An 18,456-nucleotide genomic window follows, 5' to 3' on the forward strand; every position below is an offset into this window, starting at 1 on the left:
ACTACAAAATTTTTTTTAAAAGGCACATTCATTTAAAAGGGCATAATGAGGTGTGCCTGGGTAGCTCAGGTGGTTAAGCATCCAACTCTTGATTTCAGGTCAGGTCATGATCTCATGGTTGGTGAGTTCGAGCCCCACATCAGGTTCTGAGCTGCCAGTGTGGAGTCTGCTTGGGATTCTCTCTGTTCCTACCCTGCGTGTGCTCTCGCTCGCTCTCTCTCTCTCTCTCTCAAAATAAAAAAAAATAAACTTTAAAAAAGGGGCATAATTAAATATGAATTAGGAATAGCAAAATTAAAAAGACTTTATTACGAAATACAAAATACTTGAATACATTTAAAATGTGTGCACAGTCATGGCAATACAAGCAAAGAATTGATTTTGTTTTGTGGATGGTTCCTAAGCACTTGTCTTCAAAGTCTTCATTCCCTGTTGATTCAACTCGTTGTTCAGCTCGCTTCTCCTTTCTTCTCTACAATCTCTTCCTTCATTAAGAGACTTAACAGTTTCCAAATATGAGGATTCACATCTGTAACTGAGCTTTGTATCGCAATAGAAAAGCCTGTTATGTTGTTGTTTGTTCTTGGCATATTGTCACCTGTCCCTTTGAGACATTCCAAAGTTCTATGGGAAACATGGGTTCAAACTCTGTGTCACTGTACGAAGGCTAAAATTTATGTAACATAAAATGGGAGTACTGCATCAACGAAGAAATAAAACCAAACTGTCAACCAGTTGATGAAACCAACAAACTACCAAACCAAAAGTGCAACCAGTTGTGTTTTTTTTAATCTTTTATGGCAAAATTGCCTTTACCATTTATTCATGCAGCTGAATATTTGTAGCAAAAATACTTGCAGCAAGGATGCTTATGGTGAAACTACCTAGAACCAGTCTGTGTGCCCTAAGGAAACTAACACCTTCCACAGTGTTAGTCTCACAGATCTAAACCAGCCAAGTGGTAACAAATGTCACAAAAATAAGGAACCATTTTTAAAACCTGTGCAATTTTCTCAAATGACTCAGTGTGGAGCTGACAATTGAATTTTTGCCTCCCAGTTTGGAATGCCAGGGAGGAATTAGCTTTTTCTTTGAAGTGATAAAAATTTTTAGGAATACTGGTGGTGGTGGTGGTTACACAACACTGTGAAAGTAATTGATGCCAATGAAATGTATACTTAAAAATGATTGAAGTGGCAAATTTCATGTACATTTTACCACAATAAAAAGAATTCAAATGATGCTGGTGGAGTTTTTTCTTGGGAGAAGAGTATTTTTAATGTCCTTGTTTAGCCATCTTAAATATGTTCCCCAGTTTTATTGTTTTATTTTATTTTTTTACATTTTATTAATCTAAGAAATCCTCAAGTCTTGAGGCTACTTCATCTGTGTACCCTATTGAGAAAGTGACCAATACTAACATTGGTTATTTTGCAGAATCTGCAATTCACTTTTAAAAGACAGACTTTAAGGGGTGCCTGGGCTCAGTAGGTTAAGCAGGCAACTTGGGCCTAGGTCATGATCTCAGGGTGAGTTCGAGCCCCACGTCGGGTTTTGTGCTGACAGCTCAGAGCCTGGAACCTGCTTCGGATTCTGTGTCTCCCTCTCTCTCTGCCCCTCCCCAGCTCACGCTGTGTTCTCTCTGTCTCTGAAAAATGAATCAACATGAAAAAAAATTTTTTACAAGGCAAACTTCGATTTGTAACACCTTCTCTTTTTTTCTGTTACATACATTTCTTTGGCAATGAACTGCTAAGTAATAATAATAATAGTAATGACACTTTTAAAGGAATGAAAAACAATGGGTAATAGTCCAATACCATATTTCTAAATTGTTTCTCTGCAACTAATTGCTTTTGTCCTATTGTTTAAAAGACTTCATATAAATTACACAGCAATGCAAAGATCTGTTGTTTGGTCATGCCGATGCTTTAATAATTTGGTGAAACTGAATGATGTCCTCTAGATTTCACAGCAGAATCTGTAAAATAATAATGAGGGCCTGCTGTTTCCCCTGGAGACAACTGTGGTCTTTGAAGGGCATCAAATTTGTCAAGTCACTGTCTTGGACACTAATAGAAATAGGAAATTTCTGTTACTTACAAATTAAACTTTAAAAAAAAATCCAGTCCTTCCTAAATGAGCATATGTATGTTGCCTAGTTTTATTCTTTCATACTTTTTATTAAAAAAAAAAAAAGGAAACCAAGCAATTCTCATTCTGATGATCAAAGTTGATTTTTATCCCTTGTTTTTTATTTGCTTTGCAACTGCCTACTTATCAAACAGGCTGATTTAAACATTAATTTCAAGGCACTTAGGTGTTTGCATCCAATGATGAGATTCAAGACTTACCCTAGACAAGATGGGTGCAAAGTTTGTCATGCGCACACTTGATTCCCTTTTCTGTTCTTTGTATCTGCCTTCTCCCCTCTCTAGCTGATGTTTCCTGGCTGACCCCTAACATGATTGCCTGTCATGAGGAGCCTGGCAAGAATCTTAAACTGAATGTTCTCATGAGGCAGACCAGTCAGTCAAACACCCCGAGCTCCTGACTCACTGGCCAGTGCTCCTTCCTACATTTCACTTGTTCTGCAACAGATCACTCTCACCAACGATCCTCAGTGCTGTATCATGTGCAGTGTCAATCTTCTAAAAACAAGCAAACAAACAAAAAACCATTGTTCTCAATGCCAGGCTGGGGGTGTAGGCTAATGAACATTGATGGCCCTCAGTCACCCAATGTGTTACATATTGCACATCTTTCTTAGAGTTCTTTGAATTTCAGCCACAGACTTGTGGCATTGATTACCACAACACCCCAACCTCCCTTCCCAAAAAACAAGAATGGTAGAATTTTATACATTCTGACAGCCTTGTTAGAAAAATTATTTTGTGGGAAATCAGTGGATTTTTGGTGTCTGTTCAATTCTCAATATTTTACCACATAAATCATCACCTACTCACAATGTTGGATTATAAGCAAATAGTACCTAAAAAAAAAAAATCAGAAACCTGTAATTCTAAAATACTACGAGATGATGTGTAGGTAACCACAGGAAAAAAAAATTAGAAGTCTCAGTCCCTTGTACAAGGGTTTTGATCTTTGCTTGAACTCTTTAATTTATGAAACACTCAGACCTTGTATTCATTCTGGAACACCTTATGATTATGTAAAACCACACAATAATTTCTACATCTCCTTTATGATACAAGTGGCATTTTATGTATTTGTCACCCCACATGGTTCATAACTTTATAAGTAGAACTGTGGAAGGTTAATATATGCCAAAATTAGGCTCAATATCAGGCAATACCATATTTGAGAAATACTGTGCAAAATCTATGCAGTAGGAAGAGTCAGCAGTGAGTGCACGCTTACTTTTGGTCAGACATAATTCTAAGTATAAGAATACTTAATAATATCCCCTATCCCTGTGTATTTGGACATTGGTTTTAACTTCAAAGTGAAAGCCTTCAAAGAATCATGAGACTGCAACCTCCTGGAGCAGGTGTCCTTCCAGGAACCAGGTAGGAGATGTTCCCTACACCCTTCAGGCTCTACTGAGCAGTCGACAGCACTTTCCTCCTCCCAGAAAGAAGATACTTGGATGCACTCATTAGGGATGTTGTAGGGGAAAAAAATTATACGTAGGGTAGAGTTGGGTAGATTTACCATTCATCCCTTATGATTCTATGATCCTAAATAAAAAGATAAAGAATAAAATCTAAAGGAAATGCTTAATGAGCTGGATTTATGATTCATTTTAATTAAGCCATTATCCTTATTTTATTATCTATTCCAAGTGGAGGCATTAATGGCTTAAACTTTTCAGTTTCTGAGCATTGGGCTGACTTCTAAATGAAATATATTCATTTTAAAATACTCATTGCTATATGATAAAAATAAAACTACCATCTCTATTCCTCATGCTTTTTATTTTAAAATCTGAATCCTATGTATGCCATTAAATAAGTAAGGCATGGATCTGTCCAGAGGTGAGTGGGTACTCTTCCTGACCTGTATATGTTAAATGACTGATGGCCAACGTTTATTCACTACATGCCTGCCGCAGGCAGGAAGAGTTGCAGAACTTCGTGAAAGGTAGCTTTTGGCAAGCTTCGAAAGCTGTGTGGAGATGAGAAGGCGTGTGTGTCCTAGAGGTTTTCAATTGCTTTCTCATTTTCAAATGTTGCACGTCCTCAAGAGACCTTGTCAAGGTCAAAAGCACAATGAGCTAACCAGGGGAAACCCCAGAGAAAGCCAAGATGTGAAAATAACAGCTGGCTCCCTAGAGAACAGGAGCCTTGCTGGTTTGGCAGGCTTGGACTCTTGCGGTGCTCTCTGGAAGGCTCTCTTGTTCTTGGGGGAGGGAGGAGGGAAACCAAAGGGCAAGAAGAAGAAAGGTGGGAGCGATAAGATAAACTATAAAACAAAATGTAGCAGAAAGCAAAGAGAAGAAGTAGAAGGAGATTTTAAGGGTACAAAAGAACCAGTAATTTTTTGGTTAATCAGAAAATAACATGTAACTTTGGATATACTTTTAACATTCAAGTTTTAAGGGATATATTTCAAAACCTGAATCTCTTTAAAGCATTGGCTGAAAGTACCTTTCCGATGTCTAGTCTTCATATGAAAATAAAATATATACATACTGCTTGAAATGCTCCAGAATGTCATATTACAAGTGTATATTTGAATAAAAGCCACATATGTGAGGATATTCTAAGTTCTTTGCCCAGAACAGTGCAATGAAAACTGATCATGTAGTTTTATATTCTTCCCATAAATAAAATAGAGATTTATTATATTAGAAATCTTAGGTGTTTTGTTTGAAATCTTGAGATGTTTTGGTTTATATTGATGAAATTAGTCATGGAACTATGCCATTTCTCTTGGTCTTGTTTCTACATTTTTGATATTGAAATGTAGAAAAAAGTAAATGGAATTTGCTATTAAATTATCAGATTTTGATGACTGTGGAGTTTTCTACTCAATACTTCTCAATTAATATAATTAACACCCTTCTTTTTTTCAGTGGTTTCAAATGCATGACTCCCTTATAGATGCCCTCTAGGTATTAGAGGTAACTTTCTATGTGCTTCAAAAAAGATTGTGTTCAAGAATGCAGAGAAGCTTTGTCAGATACCCTGTATAGATATATAGATAGCATATTTCATTTTATTTTTTTAAAAAAGTCTACAAGCATCTTAATGGTTCTTTTCTTTTCTTTTCTTTCTTTCTTTTTTTTTTTAATAGCAGAAAATGGCCCCCGTCTACTCGTAGAAGCAGAACAAACCAAGGTGTTCTCACATAGAGGTGGCAATGTTACACTGCCATGTAAATTTTATCGAGACCCTACAGCATTTGGCTCAGGAACCCACAAAATCCGAATCAAGTGGACCAAGCTAACTTCAGATTACCTCAAGGAAGTGGACGTTTTTGTTTCCATGGGATATCACAAGAAAGCCTATGCAGGCTACCAGGGCAGAGTGTTTCTGAAGGGAGGCAGTGATAATGATGCTTCTCTGGTGATCGCAGACCTCACCCTGGAGGATTATGGGAGATATAAGTGTGAGGTGATTGAAGGATTAGAAGATGATACTGCTGTGGTAGCATTAGATTTGCAAGGTAGGTACCTATAAATCATGTTAAGCTTGGAAATGATAATTAATCATTTTTCATGATGAGTAATGTCTAGTGGTTACCACAGTGATAATGTGAGAACTCAAAAGTCCATGAATGGAATGCTTCTGCTCTTTTGTGTTTTGCAGTCTGTCACTGATTCCAGCTTTCATATTTGAAATGTACACACAATGGTTATACGTAAAAGTGAAGCTATTTGCAAGTAGGAGAAACGTGCAGTGGAACTGAATTAACAATACTTGGAAACTGCCTTATGCTATTCAAAATTTAAATCTCATTACATAGTTATTGAGAAATTCAGATTGAATGCATTTTTATTATGCTTCTAAAATTATCTCAGTTTCAAATAATGCCAACTTTTGTGAAGGACATCTGCTAGCTAAAATACATGTAATCGTATTCTATCAACTAACTGAAAACTTAATTTAACAAAAAAGTGCCCTCCAGATTTACTTAAATAAATAAGTAAAGAAGTAAACATTTTTAATGGTCCAGACTCTTTTAGACACTGAATACCACGTATTCAAGGCATTCTGGAGGAATTTTATTTCTTAAATAGGCAATCTTTTCAGTAGTTTTAAAAACCAAAATGTGAAGAATGCTAAACAATAAAAAGTGCCCTCGCCATCCCACCTCCCCTCTGCCCAAAGCCCATCGTCTATATGCCCCACTAACAGGGAAACTCCTCTCTGTTTCTCATATCTCAAAATATCTCATATTCACGAATTTCAGTGTTTCTTTACACTGAAGGATGACTAATGGCTATATTGTTGGAATACTTTCCGTCCTTAGGCACATAAACTATAGGTATATGTTTGTTAGAAGCTCCTTTCACATCTAGGACAGACTTGTGCCTTTTCCACACGTGTGTTGGTTCATTAACACATCACTGAAGATGTGACCTTCTGAATCCTATAGAATCCCATCACACGTATGGAGATTTATTAGCTTTATGTATCTAATAAATTGCACAGTATCATAAAGTACATCTTTGTGACCTTCTCTTGTGTTTTAGTTGTACTTCTTGGCTCCTGATTATATGTCACCTTGTACTTTCAGTTTTTATTGATTTACATTAATATCCATAAACATTAGCATTATTCAAGATAAAAGAAGTGATTGGCTTAGAGAAGACTGTTAACCATCAAATATGAATTGACAGCCAATTTCCTTTATCAAAGGGGCATCAGACAGTGGACGGAGCCTTGAGCTAGTAGTCCCAAGACTCTTAGGTTAGTCCCAGCTCTGCCAGTATGAGTTTTATAACTGGGGAAAGTTATTTATACTTACTGTACCTGGCTTCCTTTTCTACGAATAATAGGTTGAACTGTTACTACCCATCGAGTTACTTTTTCTTCTAAAATTCTATTTCTATACCATGTATTTCCTAAACCCAAGTAATTCACATACCATATTTACTGTCTCTCCACATTTATTTTAAAATGAAATTTTAAGTGAATAGAAACCCATATAACTCACCAGAAATAGAAGGACACCATAAAAATAAATACAACTAATATAAGATACTTCTATCTTCCACCTGGATACCTGCGTGCTAATAGCTTTGAGCATGAAACCTGCTCTACCTTTGTTTGAAAAGGAGATTCATGTGTTAGAGGATGAGGCACTCTAAGGTCAAGCTGAGACTGTACTCAAGACATAATTAGAGGTGCTGAAAAGGAACTATAAGAAGAATAATTTTTTCCTGCCTAGGCCCTGCACCATCCCAAATCATCATGCTTTCCACCCTACTGGAACACTTCCATACCATATAACCCATAAGCATACGAGCCAAGCAAATGTGTCCAAGAAACCAATTTAACTGATAAATATTTTTCCAAGGACTGTTTTGGTGCCAGGAGATATAAAGATTTCCAAGCCTTGGTTCTTTTAATTCAAAAGTCTTACAGGCCATTAAAGATCCTAATATACTTTACAAAGTAAGTATTTTAAAATAAGGCAGAAGTTATAATTTCGTAGGTCAACTACACTTCAATTAAAATAAATAAATGATATCAGGTAGAATTTGGTAAAGTAAGTGGGTACAAACCAGTTGCTATAATCGTGCTCACTATGTATTTTGCCCACTTGCAGTAATCCCACTTGACAGATGAGACTTAGGGAAAACTCCTTTTCTAAGGTAACATGGCCAGTGGTAAGAGCTAGAATTAGAATTTGATACCAAGGCATTGGAAGAAGCCTATGCCTTTATCCACTATGATCCAGGGATTCACGGGAAGGAGAAATTCTCTGTTGGAGAGAAGACCAGAGGCTTCAAAAAGACAGCAGTCTTTGGCAGCTCCCCGCTTGAGAGGATTCCTAAAGGTCCCAGAGTTATTTGGGGGATAACCGACAAACTATCTTTCGGTCATACTGCATTAATTGGTGTACTCATGGTAGCTGTTAAAATTCCCCTCACTGCAGGTAGTGTTTTTCCATCTTTCTTGTGTGCTACAGAAAGGGTAGAAGCCATCAGTAACCAGTGGACCTGCCTTGAAAAAGCTAACATTTTAACATTTAACCTCATATACGTGAATCCATTTCTAAACAAGTGAAGAAAATACAAATCTTCAGAGAATAAGATCAGAGTTCTATCTCGTACCTTCTGCCTCCTCTCCTAAGCTGTGATGTTTTCACAGCACCTTACACAGCTTTCCATTTAGCTCTCATCACATTTTGTCTTGTAAATATTTGTAAACTTGCTTGTCTCCACTTGCTAACTACAATCTACTTGAGGGCAGTCAAGTGCCAAGAATAAAATTAGTGCTCAGTAAATAGTTTACAAGTGATTGAATGTTAGATAAAAGGGGTTTAAACTTTTAAATACAGAAAACAAAATATGCCTGCCATGCAGGGGCCATGAAAAGTAGGAAGCAACACTTGATTTGGACCATGAAAGATGAAAGAGTCCTTCCAAAGGGTAGAGAGTGTGAAAAAGCAAGGGAGAGGGCATTGTGGGCATGAGAGAGAAACTCCTGAAAGGTAAACATGTGAACACCAGATGCCATAGACAGTCAGCATCCACCTGGACTGGGTTAGGGCTCTAAGCTCAGCAATAGGGTGGGATACAAATTTTTATTATAGCCAATTTCAAATATTTGGAAAAGTAGAAACACTGACCCCCCATATACTATTGTCCAGCTTCAGAAATTATGATGATGGCATATCATTTTATCTTGCTTTATATAACCCTATTTCTACTGAATATTTTTCAAGAAAAACTCAGAAAGCATATTATTTTATCTACACCCACTGCAAGAAGAGATAAGGACACATATTTTAAAATGCAATTGCACACAAAAAATTTAAGCTAACCCTTGGAGGATAAAATTTCAGGAGCTTGCTTGCTGCCTGAAAGTGACTTGATAGTTTCCACATAGTCTGGGATAGAGGAGCAAGGTGTGTTTTAAAGGCTCAAATAAACTGCATGTGCAAAAGCAAGCTTGCAGTTACCACTTACTAGCTCCACCCCAGTTTTTGACTTTTTTTCATCATTTACATTCTTAATGTCACCATCTACCAATCAGGCAGCTTTCACTCAAGCTCCTTGTCAATGTTCTCATGTGCATAAATAAGAGCACGAAAAACTAATATCATTTTAAATGTCATGACTATGCTGCCTTTTCAACTGTAATTGTAACAATGTCTTAAATTATATTGGGCCTTTATTAGAGACTAAATGCTATGTTCTCCAAAGAATTTTTCTAATTAGGAAAAAATCATTCTTCTTCAAGATGTCCAAATTATATGCTTTGTATTTATGTTCCAAGATTTTATTCTGTCTTGGATTCAAATTGCATATCAAATCATGAGCTGTCTTCAGTAACAGGCACACCCCAAACCTGTATCCTAGAGAACCGAGTACAGTGCCTTGCTCTTAGTTGTGACTTAGGAACTTTTTGAATCACACTGACAAAAAAAAATTATACATTTTTTTGAGAGACTGAACTACATGTAAATTGGAGTTAGCCGTGCAAACAATTTCTTCATATAGAATCTTGGGTAGGGTAACACCCTCTGATTACTCCCGATTACCCACTGTGCCCAAAACAGCACCCAACAAGAGAATAGCCTCATGTCAATATAATGAAGAAATTCATGTCACCAGAAATTAATGAATAACTGGGTCTGCAGAAATCATCTCAGCAATCAACACATATATAAATAAAGATACGAAAAAGACATTGATGTTTGTGCTTCCGACATTCCACCGTATTGGTTTTCCACTGGTGACAACAGCTCCAAATATACAAAAATATAGTATGAGAACTTTTACAAATAGAAAAATAATTTCAGATATATATGTGTACAGGATGTGTACAGAACTGATAGGCACTGAAGACAGTAAAATTATACTCCATGATTTCTGTCTTTTTGCTATTGAATATATTTACTTTATAAAGTTACTGAAATTTACATTAGCTTTCATATGGGCCATGGTATGAACATCTTATGTGTCTAACAAATTGTTATTTGCCAACAACTAGGGTGAATTGGACTGCGAAATTATAAATATTAAGGAATGTGTTTTCAAAACATACTTCAACTAACTGAACTTCTCACATCATTTGATATTATTCTTTTCCATACAATATATCATTCTTATTAATCTCCTTTGTCGTGATACATACCAGCCCTTCATGGGAAAAGATATGGTTTTTGATAACATTTTGACATATAACTATAAAATAATCATACGTGGAAAATAATCACACACCCTTGGTGTCACCTGTGTAAGTGTAACCTTTCCTATTTTTGTAATGCTGGATGAAAGCAATAACCATTTGCTCCATAATTCAGCTGTAGGAATTACACATTTTTCCACAGAGCCAAGGTTTCTGCAATTATAGTCTTAGATATTAAAATATTAACTCGATGGAAGCAAAACAAGTAAATAAATAAAATGCTAACAAACATGTAGTTTCAGAAATGCCCCTGCTTGTAAGAATCAAGATTATTGAAATGTGTCCACCCAATGTGCTCAATACAGTGAAACTTCTACAACTTTGGCTAAGACATAGAAAATGACCCTGATTTGCCTGGAATGTATTATTTCCATAATCATCAAACATTAAAATTCAAGTAAATCTTTTGAGTTGGTATAACAATAAGTTGACCATTTATTCCTACAATTAAAAAATAATAAAGTTGTCATATAGGGTTTCACTTTGATTTTAAGAAGGGGTTGCATGAAGTTATGTTAAATTTGGAAAGAACTTAAATAAAAATACAGTACACTAAATTTGGAACTGAATCAATCGTGTTTCAGTAACATTCAATTGTTCATCAAGAATAACCACTAAAGAAAATTTTTTCCTAATGTCCATGATAGTCCACCAAATATACCACAGTGAGTTTAAACCAGAAAGGTTGTCTAGGTCTTTAAAATTATTACAAATTAAAATATCCTACATTCTCCACTATTTCCATCTTGAGACATCTGGGAAACAAAATCCAACCCAAATGGTTTCTTTCTCCAGATTGAAACACTTTGAGATTGTCCTTTCACTTGGGGTCTAGCTGCCAAGGAAATCTCTACTGGATAAATTAATTGTTTCTCTTTTCATTGGCATTGCTGGAGTTCTGAGCAAAGAGGACGAAAGGCATGAGGGGACAGGCAGGGCTACAGCAGATCCTTCCAGCACTAACTGGGGTTCTTAGCTGGATGCCTGGAAATAGGTCTTCTTAGATAGAACCATCTCAGGCTCCCCTCCACCCCCATCACTGCAGGGGGCAGTGGTAACTGACAGAGTCTTTTCCTCCTTCCTTTTGGCTCTGATTCAGCTTACAGATCCCTCAGCCAAGAACCTGAGAAGGCAGGATGAGATCAGGAAGCCTTCCTGGATCTCTGCCTCCAGTGAAGAGTGCCAGCTGGACTGCCCTAGAGGAACAAACGTGTCCTGCAGAGGCCCTGGGTGGACAGGACTTGATTTAGGCTATTGAAATTTCTTCTTGTAGAGTCTTCCAGGACAACTTATAAAAGAAAACATTTCCTGTGTCCTGGTTACACTATTAGTCAATTGTACATTCATCTTGAATAGGGTCTGCGGTCTCATAAAATAGCACTTGTGATATAACCTACCAATTACTGTGTCAGTGGGACAATTTTTCATATTCCACATGCTCAAGTATTAATCATTTCTAATTATAGTAAAAAATCCAAGGCAAGGCCTTGAATAACCACTCTAAATTAATAGTCTTTTATTTATTTATTTATTTATTTATTTATTTATTTATTTATTTATTTATTTATAATGTTTATTTTTGAAAGAGAGAGAGAATGAGTGGGGAAGGGGCAGAGAGAGGGGGACAGAGGGCTCTGTGCTTACAGCAATGAGCTTGATGTGGGGCTTGAACTCATGAACCATGAGATCATGACCTGAGCCAAAGTCCAATGCTCGACTGACTGAGCCACCCAGGTGTACCCCCTTTTTTTAATGTTTGTAAATTAACAGTCTTTTATGGGGAGACATTTTGATGCAGTGGTCTTTCTTAAAGTCCGGCAAATGATACAACTTTGCTTCCTTGTGATGTAATTATTATCCTTTAAGGAAATTGTACAGAAAGTTATGAGAGGGTTCAATGACCGCTAGTGATGATCTGACCAAAAAGAATGCTTTTGGAAAGTAATTGCATCTTCCCAGGCAAAGTCAAGTGCCGAAGTCACACTGTTCACATTTGTTAAGTGCTTTTGCATTCTCAAATATTTTACTTAATTCTTTGGCATTAACTCAAAAGATGTTTATTCTGTATCTACCTTGTATAGGACAAGTTTTGGGAAGGTTTTTCTATTTTTCAATTTGCAATAAAGAATGTTTTTAAAAGCTAGTTTCAAATTTCAATATACGAATATGAAAGCTGAAAAATAGTAATAGAAATATTTTTAAATGAAACCTTTCATTTTAGCTGCACCACTCAAGGACAGAAAAATTAAAATAAGATTAAGGGCTACACTAAAAGTTGAAATGGATAAGAGTCACAGGAAGCCTGGGTGGCTCAGATAGTTGAGCGTCTGACTTCAGCTCAGGTCCTGATTTCGCCGTTCAAGAGTTCGAGCCCCAGTTCGGGCTCTGTGCTGACAACTCACAATCTGAAGCCTGCTTCAGATTCTGCCTCTCTCTCTATCTCTGCCCCTCCCCCACGCGCGCGCGCGTTCTCTCTCTCTCTCTCTCTCAAAAATAAATAAGGGGCGCCTGGGTGGCTCAGTCGGTTAAGCGGCCGACTTTGGCTCAGGTCATGATCTCGCAGTCCGTGAGTTCGAGCCCCGCGTCGGGCTCTGTGCTGACAGCTCAGAGCCTGGAGCCTGTTTCGGATTCTGTGTCTCCTTCTCTCTGACCCTCCCCCATTCATGCTCTGTCTCTCTCTGTCTCAAAAATAAATAAACGTTAAAAAAAATTTTTTTTTAAATAAAAAAAAAATAAATAAATAAACAGAAAAAAAAGGATAAAGTCAGGATACTCTCTATGGAGGTTGTGCTACACTGGAAAGAATTATCTTATTAATATGAAGTATGGGTGCTTAATTAGGTTTTTGCTAGACATGTAAACTCACTTTAGAGTTTCTCCAAATAAGAAACCTCCTAAATGAAAATTTCTTCTCTGTAAGTTTTTAGAAACATATGTAAAAGCAAGTATATACCTACATTTGAATCATTTGTTACCGTGTTTGTTCATACATTTAAAAGGCTATATTAAACAAATTACTAATTATATAAGAAAGATTACTAAGAAAAACATGGAAAAAACAAAATACCTTCTCTCTGAGCACTGTTTCTATACCCTCTACCACTATTAGTATTCAATATTGACTTTTTCCCAGCTGAAAAGGACTCAGTAGAAATCCCTTTTAAGATTAGTGACTAGTAGCAGAAGGTAAATTCTCAAGGGAGGCTATTTGAAAAATATAACCTGTGGATGAATCATTCCAGCAAAGAGAATTTTAAGGCTTGGATTGAGCTCTTAGCAAAAGGGTAAAATCACCGAAGTTATGAAAAAGCATAGCTGACTATGACATGCTCAGAGCTGAGACACTGTTGATGAGGAAAAGGGACCGTGAGAAACCATTTCAAGTTGACCAAAAACTGCAACTTCATTGGATGGAGATTCTGTTAGGTTTTCACCAATCAAGTGGCATTTGCTCAGAGTTGTTCCTTTTTGTACCACTAATCCCTTGGCCTCTCCTTTGGACAGGTGTGGTGTTCCCTTACTTCCCACGACTGGGGCGCTACAATCTCAATTTTCACGAGGCACAGCAGGCTTGTCTGGACCAGGATGCTGTGATTGCCTCCTTTGACCAGCTGTACGACGCCTGGCGGGGCGGGCTGGATTGGTGCAACGCCGGCTGGCTCAGTGACGGGTCTGTGCAATATCCCATCACAAAGCCCAGGGAACCCTGTGGAGGCCAGAACACGGTGCCCGGTGTCAGGAACTACGGGTTTTGGGACAAAGATAAAAGCAGATACGATGTTTTCTGTTTTACATCTAACTTCAATGGTAAGCTATTAACTGTACTGCCTTCTTTCCTATCCTGGGGACCAATGCATACTCTAATGCCACGCTCAACTTTTAATCTTACCAATTAGAAAAGAACATGGTTTTGATACACTGTTCCCGTTTGAACATGTAAAGTTCTTCACTGTCATAATTTTTTAAAATATCCACCCAGGGCAAGCAAAAATGCTTATTGCCACTATTCTTAGGTTTTATTGCATCAGATTATCATAAAATAGTTTAAACTGTAAGGGTTCTCTTTCTTATTGACAAAGATGCTGCTGCCCCTGTGCGCAATACAGATGCGTGCCCTGGGATACAGAGCTCTTAATGAAGTGAAGGTAGCTTCCGAGTCATACTCTCCTTCTCTAAATTACAAAGCCAGTTATGTTCAGGGTTGGTCAGCAAAGCGCACCATCAGGAGAGAGCTCAGAGTAAAGAGAACTTGGCAAGAAAAATTAAGTAGCAGTAACACTGGATGTGAAAGCAGAAGAAGAGAGATCAGGTTGCCTCGGTGTTGCTGATTGCCTTCCATGTAACCCCCAGCCCTGTCTTGCTCCATCCAGAGCCAGCTACGTAATTTGTGGGGCCCAGTGCAAAGTGAAAATGAGGGCTCCTCATACAAAAATTAAGAATTTGGGGCACCTGGGTGGCTCAGTCGGTTAAGCGTCCGACTTCAGCTCAGGTCACGATCTCGCGGTCCATGAGTTCGAGCCCCACGTTGGGCTCTGGGCTGATGGCTCAGAGCCTGGAGCCTGCTTCCGGTTCTGTGTCCCCCTCTCTCTCTGACCCTCCCCCATTCATGCTCTGTCTCTCTCTGTCTCAAAAATAAACGTTAAAAAAAAAATTTAAGAATTTTAAGATGGTGACAGCAGTAGGTTAAAGCAAGCATGAGGCCCTGTGTAACTGTACAGGTCACACATCCATAAAGCCAACACTGGCCCCATCATTGTATATTTTTGTTCCCTGATGACATGGTTTAGGAAAAATAGCAAGGGATCAGGGATCAACAAACTTTCTGTGAAGGGCCAGATAATAAATATTTTTGGTTTTGTGGGCCACAGGGTCTCTGTTGCAACCACTCAATGTGGTTTTGTACACTGTAACACAAAACAGCCATAGACAATTCTACACAGATGGGTGTGGCTGTGTTCTAACAAAACTCCAGTGGACTCTTGTGCTCCAGTTTGGGGACCTCTGGTGTGGATGACAGAACGAATCTTGTAGCTAATGTTGCGGTGGCCTCTACCTTCCCTCCAAATCGCATTGTTTTAGTCACGGAAGAATTGGCAAGCATTAATTTATTCTTCAATAATCTGTAGGTAATGGAGGGCAAGAAGACATCACATTGCAAAGGGTAATCAGATAAAAGAGTGTGACTGTATGCTACCTGAAACTAAAAGTCTAAGATAATCTTCATTGTTTCACCGCAGTCGGTGTCATACTTCACACATTGTATGCATATTTAATACACATTGAAGGCATCTCAGTAATGAACTTTACTCAGTAAGTGGTGGAGACTAACTTGCTCTTTCTTGTGAAATCAAGATATGGTTAGGTGTCAGGGCTCCCACGGAGAGAAGTTGAAAAAAAAAATTCATTCTCTTTGCTAGTAGGTGAACAGACTGGATTCGCATTCTGAGTCCGTATTATTTATGGCAAGTGACTTCCTGTATTTTTTGCATTTTCATACTGTAGTCTCTGAATAAGAATAATGTCTTATTGATACCTGTAATGAAAAGGACTTGAGGGCTTTTGAGTTTTTTTAAATGGACTTTTATGTCAGGAATGTGGTTTGATCTTTTCACATTCAAATTTTGCCTCTCCAGAAACTTGTGCTGGGGCTCAGTCTTGCTACAGCTAGAATTTAAATAGCTCTTGCTTTTAACATGGAATTCTCGCTCTAGTGCTACAGAAGGGCCCTTTGAGTCACTAATTAGCTAACAGAAACTGCAACTGTCATTTCCCTTTTCTGTTTTCAAGCTATAAAAGGGCATGTCTGAACACATACTAAGGGGCAAGGAATAAGTTAATTTAACAGCAAATGACTGAGGGGCACTACATTAAAGTGACAATCCTATGTTCCCAGAGCTTTATAGACATTGCTCTCTATCCCCCTCCCTCGAGAAACGCTTCCGTTTGGGCTCCTTCCGTCTCTGTACGGCGGCGCAGTCGCAGACAGGCCTTTGACGCGCGCTCTCTCTCTCCTCCTCCACAGGCCGTTTTTACTACCTGATCCACCCCACCAAGCTGACCTATGATGAAGCGGTGCAGGCTTGTCTCAACGATGGTGCTCAGATTGCCAAAGTGGGCCAGATCTTCGCTGCCTGGAAACTTCTGGGATACGACCGCTGTGATGCGGGCTGGTTGGCGGATGGCAGTGTCCGCTACCCCATCTCTAGGCCAAGAAGGCGCTGCAGTCCTACTGAGGCTGCCGTGCGCTTTGTGGGTTTCCCAGACAAAAAGCATAAGCTGTATGGCGTCTACTGCTTCAGAGCATACAACTGAGGGTGCCCCTAGAGCACGCCAGTGTCAAGGTCATTGAGAACATGTGAAAGGTGTTTTTTTTTTTCAATACGAACTCATGCAAGTTTTACCAAAACTGTGATAACCCTTTTTTACTTACTGTAAAGAGTCATTTTCATAAAGACCAATTCATCAATTTGGTTTTTTTGTAAAGCTATCACTCAGTATATATTATAAATTAATACAATTTTAAGGGAAGCGCTACACAAGGAGGCTTTAGAGCCAAACTGTTTCGGCTACATCATCCCAGCGAAGTATCCTTTCATGAATGGGGCACACGATAGCTTGAGAATTGCTAGGATTAAATTAAGGGAAGCACGGCTACTCAGAGCAGCAGCTCCCACAAGCACAAATTTTACACATTTGTACAATTTTGAAATGTACTACAATCAGCAAATTAGAGCAACAGATTTGAAATACAGGCTTCTTTACATAAACTGAGATTCTGAGAGATTGCACAAAACTCAGTTACACATGGGACAATCTACACTTTTCTAAAAGATATTATTTCAAGTCTGCAATAGACACAATGTTTTACTCTTAAAAATCCTGCCTTTTGACCAAGAAATAAAAATTTAAAAAAATTCATATGGACTCCAATGCATATTAACAAGCACAGTTAAAACTCCTTAATAACCCCATTTATATGAAGTACGAAACGTAAATAAGCAGATAATATTTAACCAGTGAAAGACTCCTATCTTCTTTTAATTAAAATTACACATGCCTGAGAAGAATGGTTCTATCTTTTGAGTAGCTTTACTGAATTATATTTAAATTCTAAGGGCCGTTTGCTAAGCAGCATTAGCATCTACTCAGGGCAGTTATATAGATAAACTGCTGGACAGAAAAATTGTAAAATTTAGCAGCTTGATTTTATGTTAGCCTATGAAATATTATTGTCCTATAAAAATAACTTTAAACTATTTAATATTTCCTTATTTACCTTACATGAATAAAATTTAAATCACCAAAATAATGTATAACTATACACTTGCCTAAACAAATACGGACCCGACATTCAAAATTCTTACTATTCTTATTTGTATGTTTACTAGAAAGCCCAACTGGTGCCTGTGTGGGAGGAAAAAAGTGAACAAGTGGTTCTAAACCTTCCTCCATATAGAAAATGTGGTCAATGATATCACTTTCCTTGCTGGTCGTCATTAGGCTCAAATGAAATGTGGAAGCTCTCAGCAAAGAAAGAGTTTACACTAAAATCTTCAAGGCTGTAAATGAAAGGGTAAGACCAGCTTCAGAAAAACAACTTTAGACATTAGCAGCTCCAATATTAAATAAAGCTCTGTTTTCCTATATTTTTATGACTGTTGAGACCCCGCAGGGACCAATATTTGTATTCAAATTACATTTCATGGTTTCCCATTGTTTCGCAATGAGTTCTAATAAATGGGATTTAGTATAATAATCCAAGTATGACATAGCTGGTATGCTTTCATGAATGTTTTTATGTAGATTTTCCTCCCGTGAACATGAGTAAATAAATCTGTTTCCTGAATTGATTGTGGTTGCATTTAAAGCTCTGTAATAATTCTAATAAATTCACTCTATATAAATGTAGAGTTACATATGTGGAAGGTATAGAACAATCGGAAGTCCATGAAACCATAATTATATCCATACATTATTTAGACAAAATATTGTAAATAAAAGTAGGCCATTTCTTTTGTCGAAGTAGATCTGGGAAATTCCCGATGCTTTAATATTTAAAGAGGACAATGTATGCATGCACTTTTTACATTAGGTTGGATATGCAAATTGTACAAACATATAAATC

At 37.7% G+C, this 18,456-nt stretch overlaps 1 protein-coding gene across 4 annotated transcripts in view; it reads left to right on the top strand.

Moving 5' to 3' along the window:
• HAPLN1 (hyaluronan and proteoglycan link protein 1) overlaps positions 1–18,100 on the top strand; it is a 71,381-nt gene extending 53,281 nt beyond the window's left edge. For 3 of the 4 annotated variants that reach the window (XM_060635432.3, XM_060635431.3, XM_060635430.3), the window contains exons 3-5: positions 5,260–5,631; positions 13,836–14,138; positions 16,354–18,100. In XM_060635432.3, the coding sequence (XP_060491415.3) occupies positions 5,260–5,631; positions 13,836–14,138; positions 16,354–16,643 (965 nt within the window). In that variant the 3' untranslated portion in view covers positions 16,644–18,100. The remainder of the gene's footprint in view (positions 1–5,259; positions 5,632–13,835; positions 14,139–16,353) is intronic. The other variant, XM_060635433.3, reaches the window with a different exon arrangement.
• Positions 18,101–18,456: the final 356 nt, after the last annotated feature.

Source organism: Panthera onca, chromosome A1 (genome assembly GCF_046562875.1).
Source record: "Panthera onca isolate mPanOnc1 chromosome A1, mPanOnc1 haplotype 2, whole genome shotgun sequence".
NCBI classification, from domain to species: Eukaryota; Metazoa; Chordata; class Mammalia; order Carnivora; family Felidae; genus Panthera; species Panthera onca.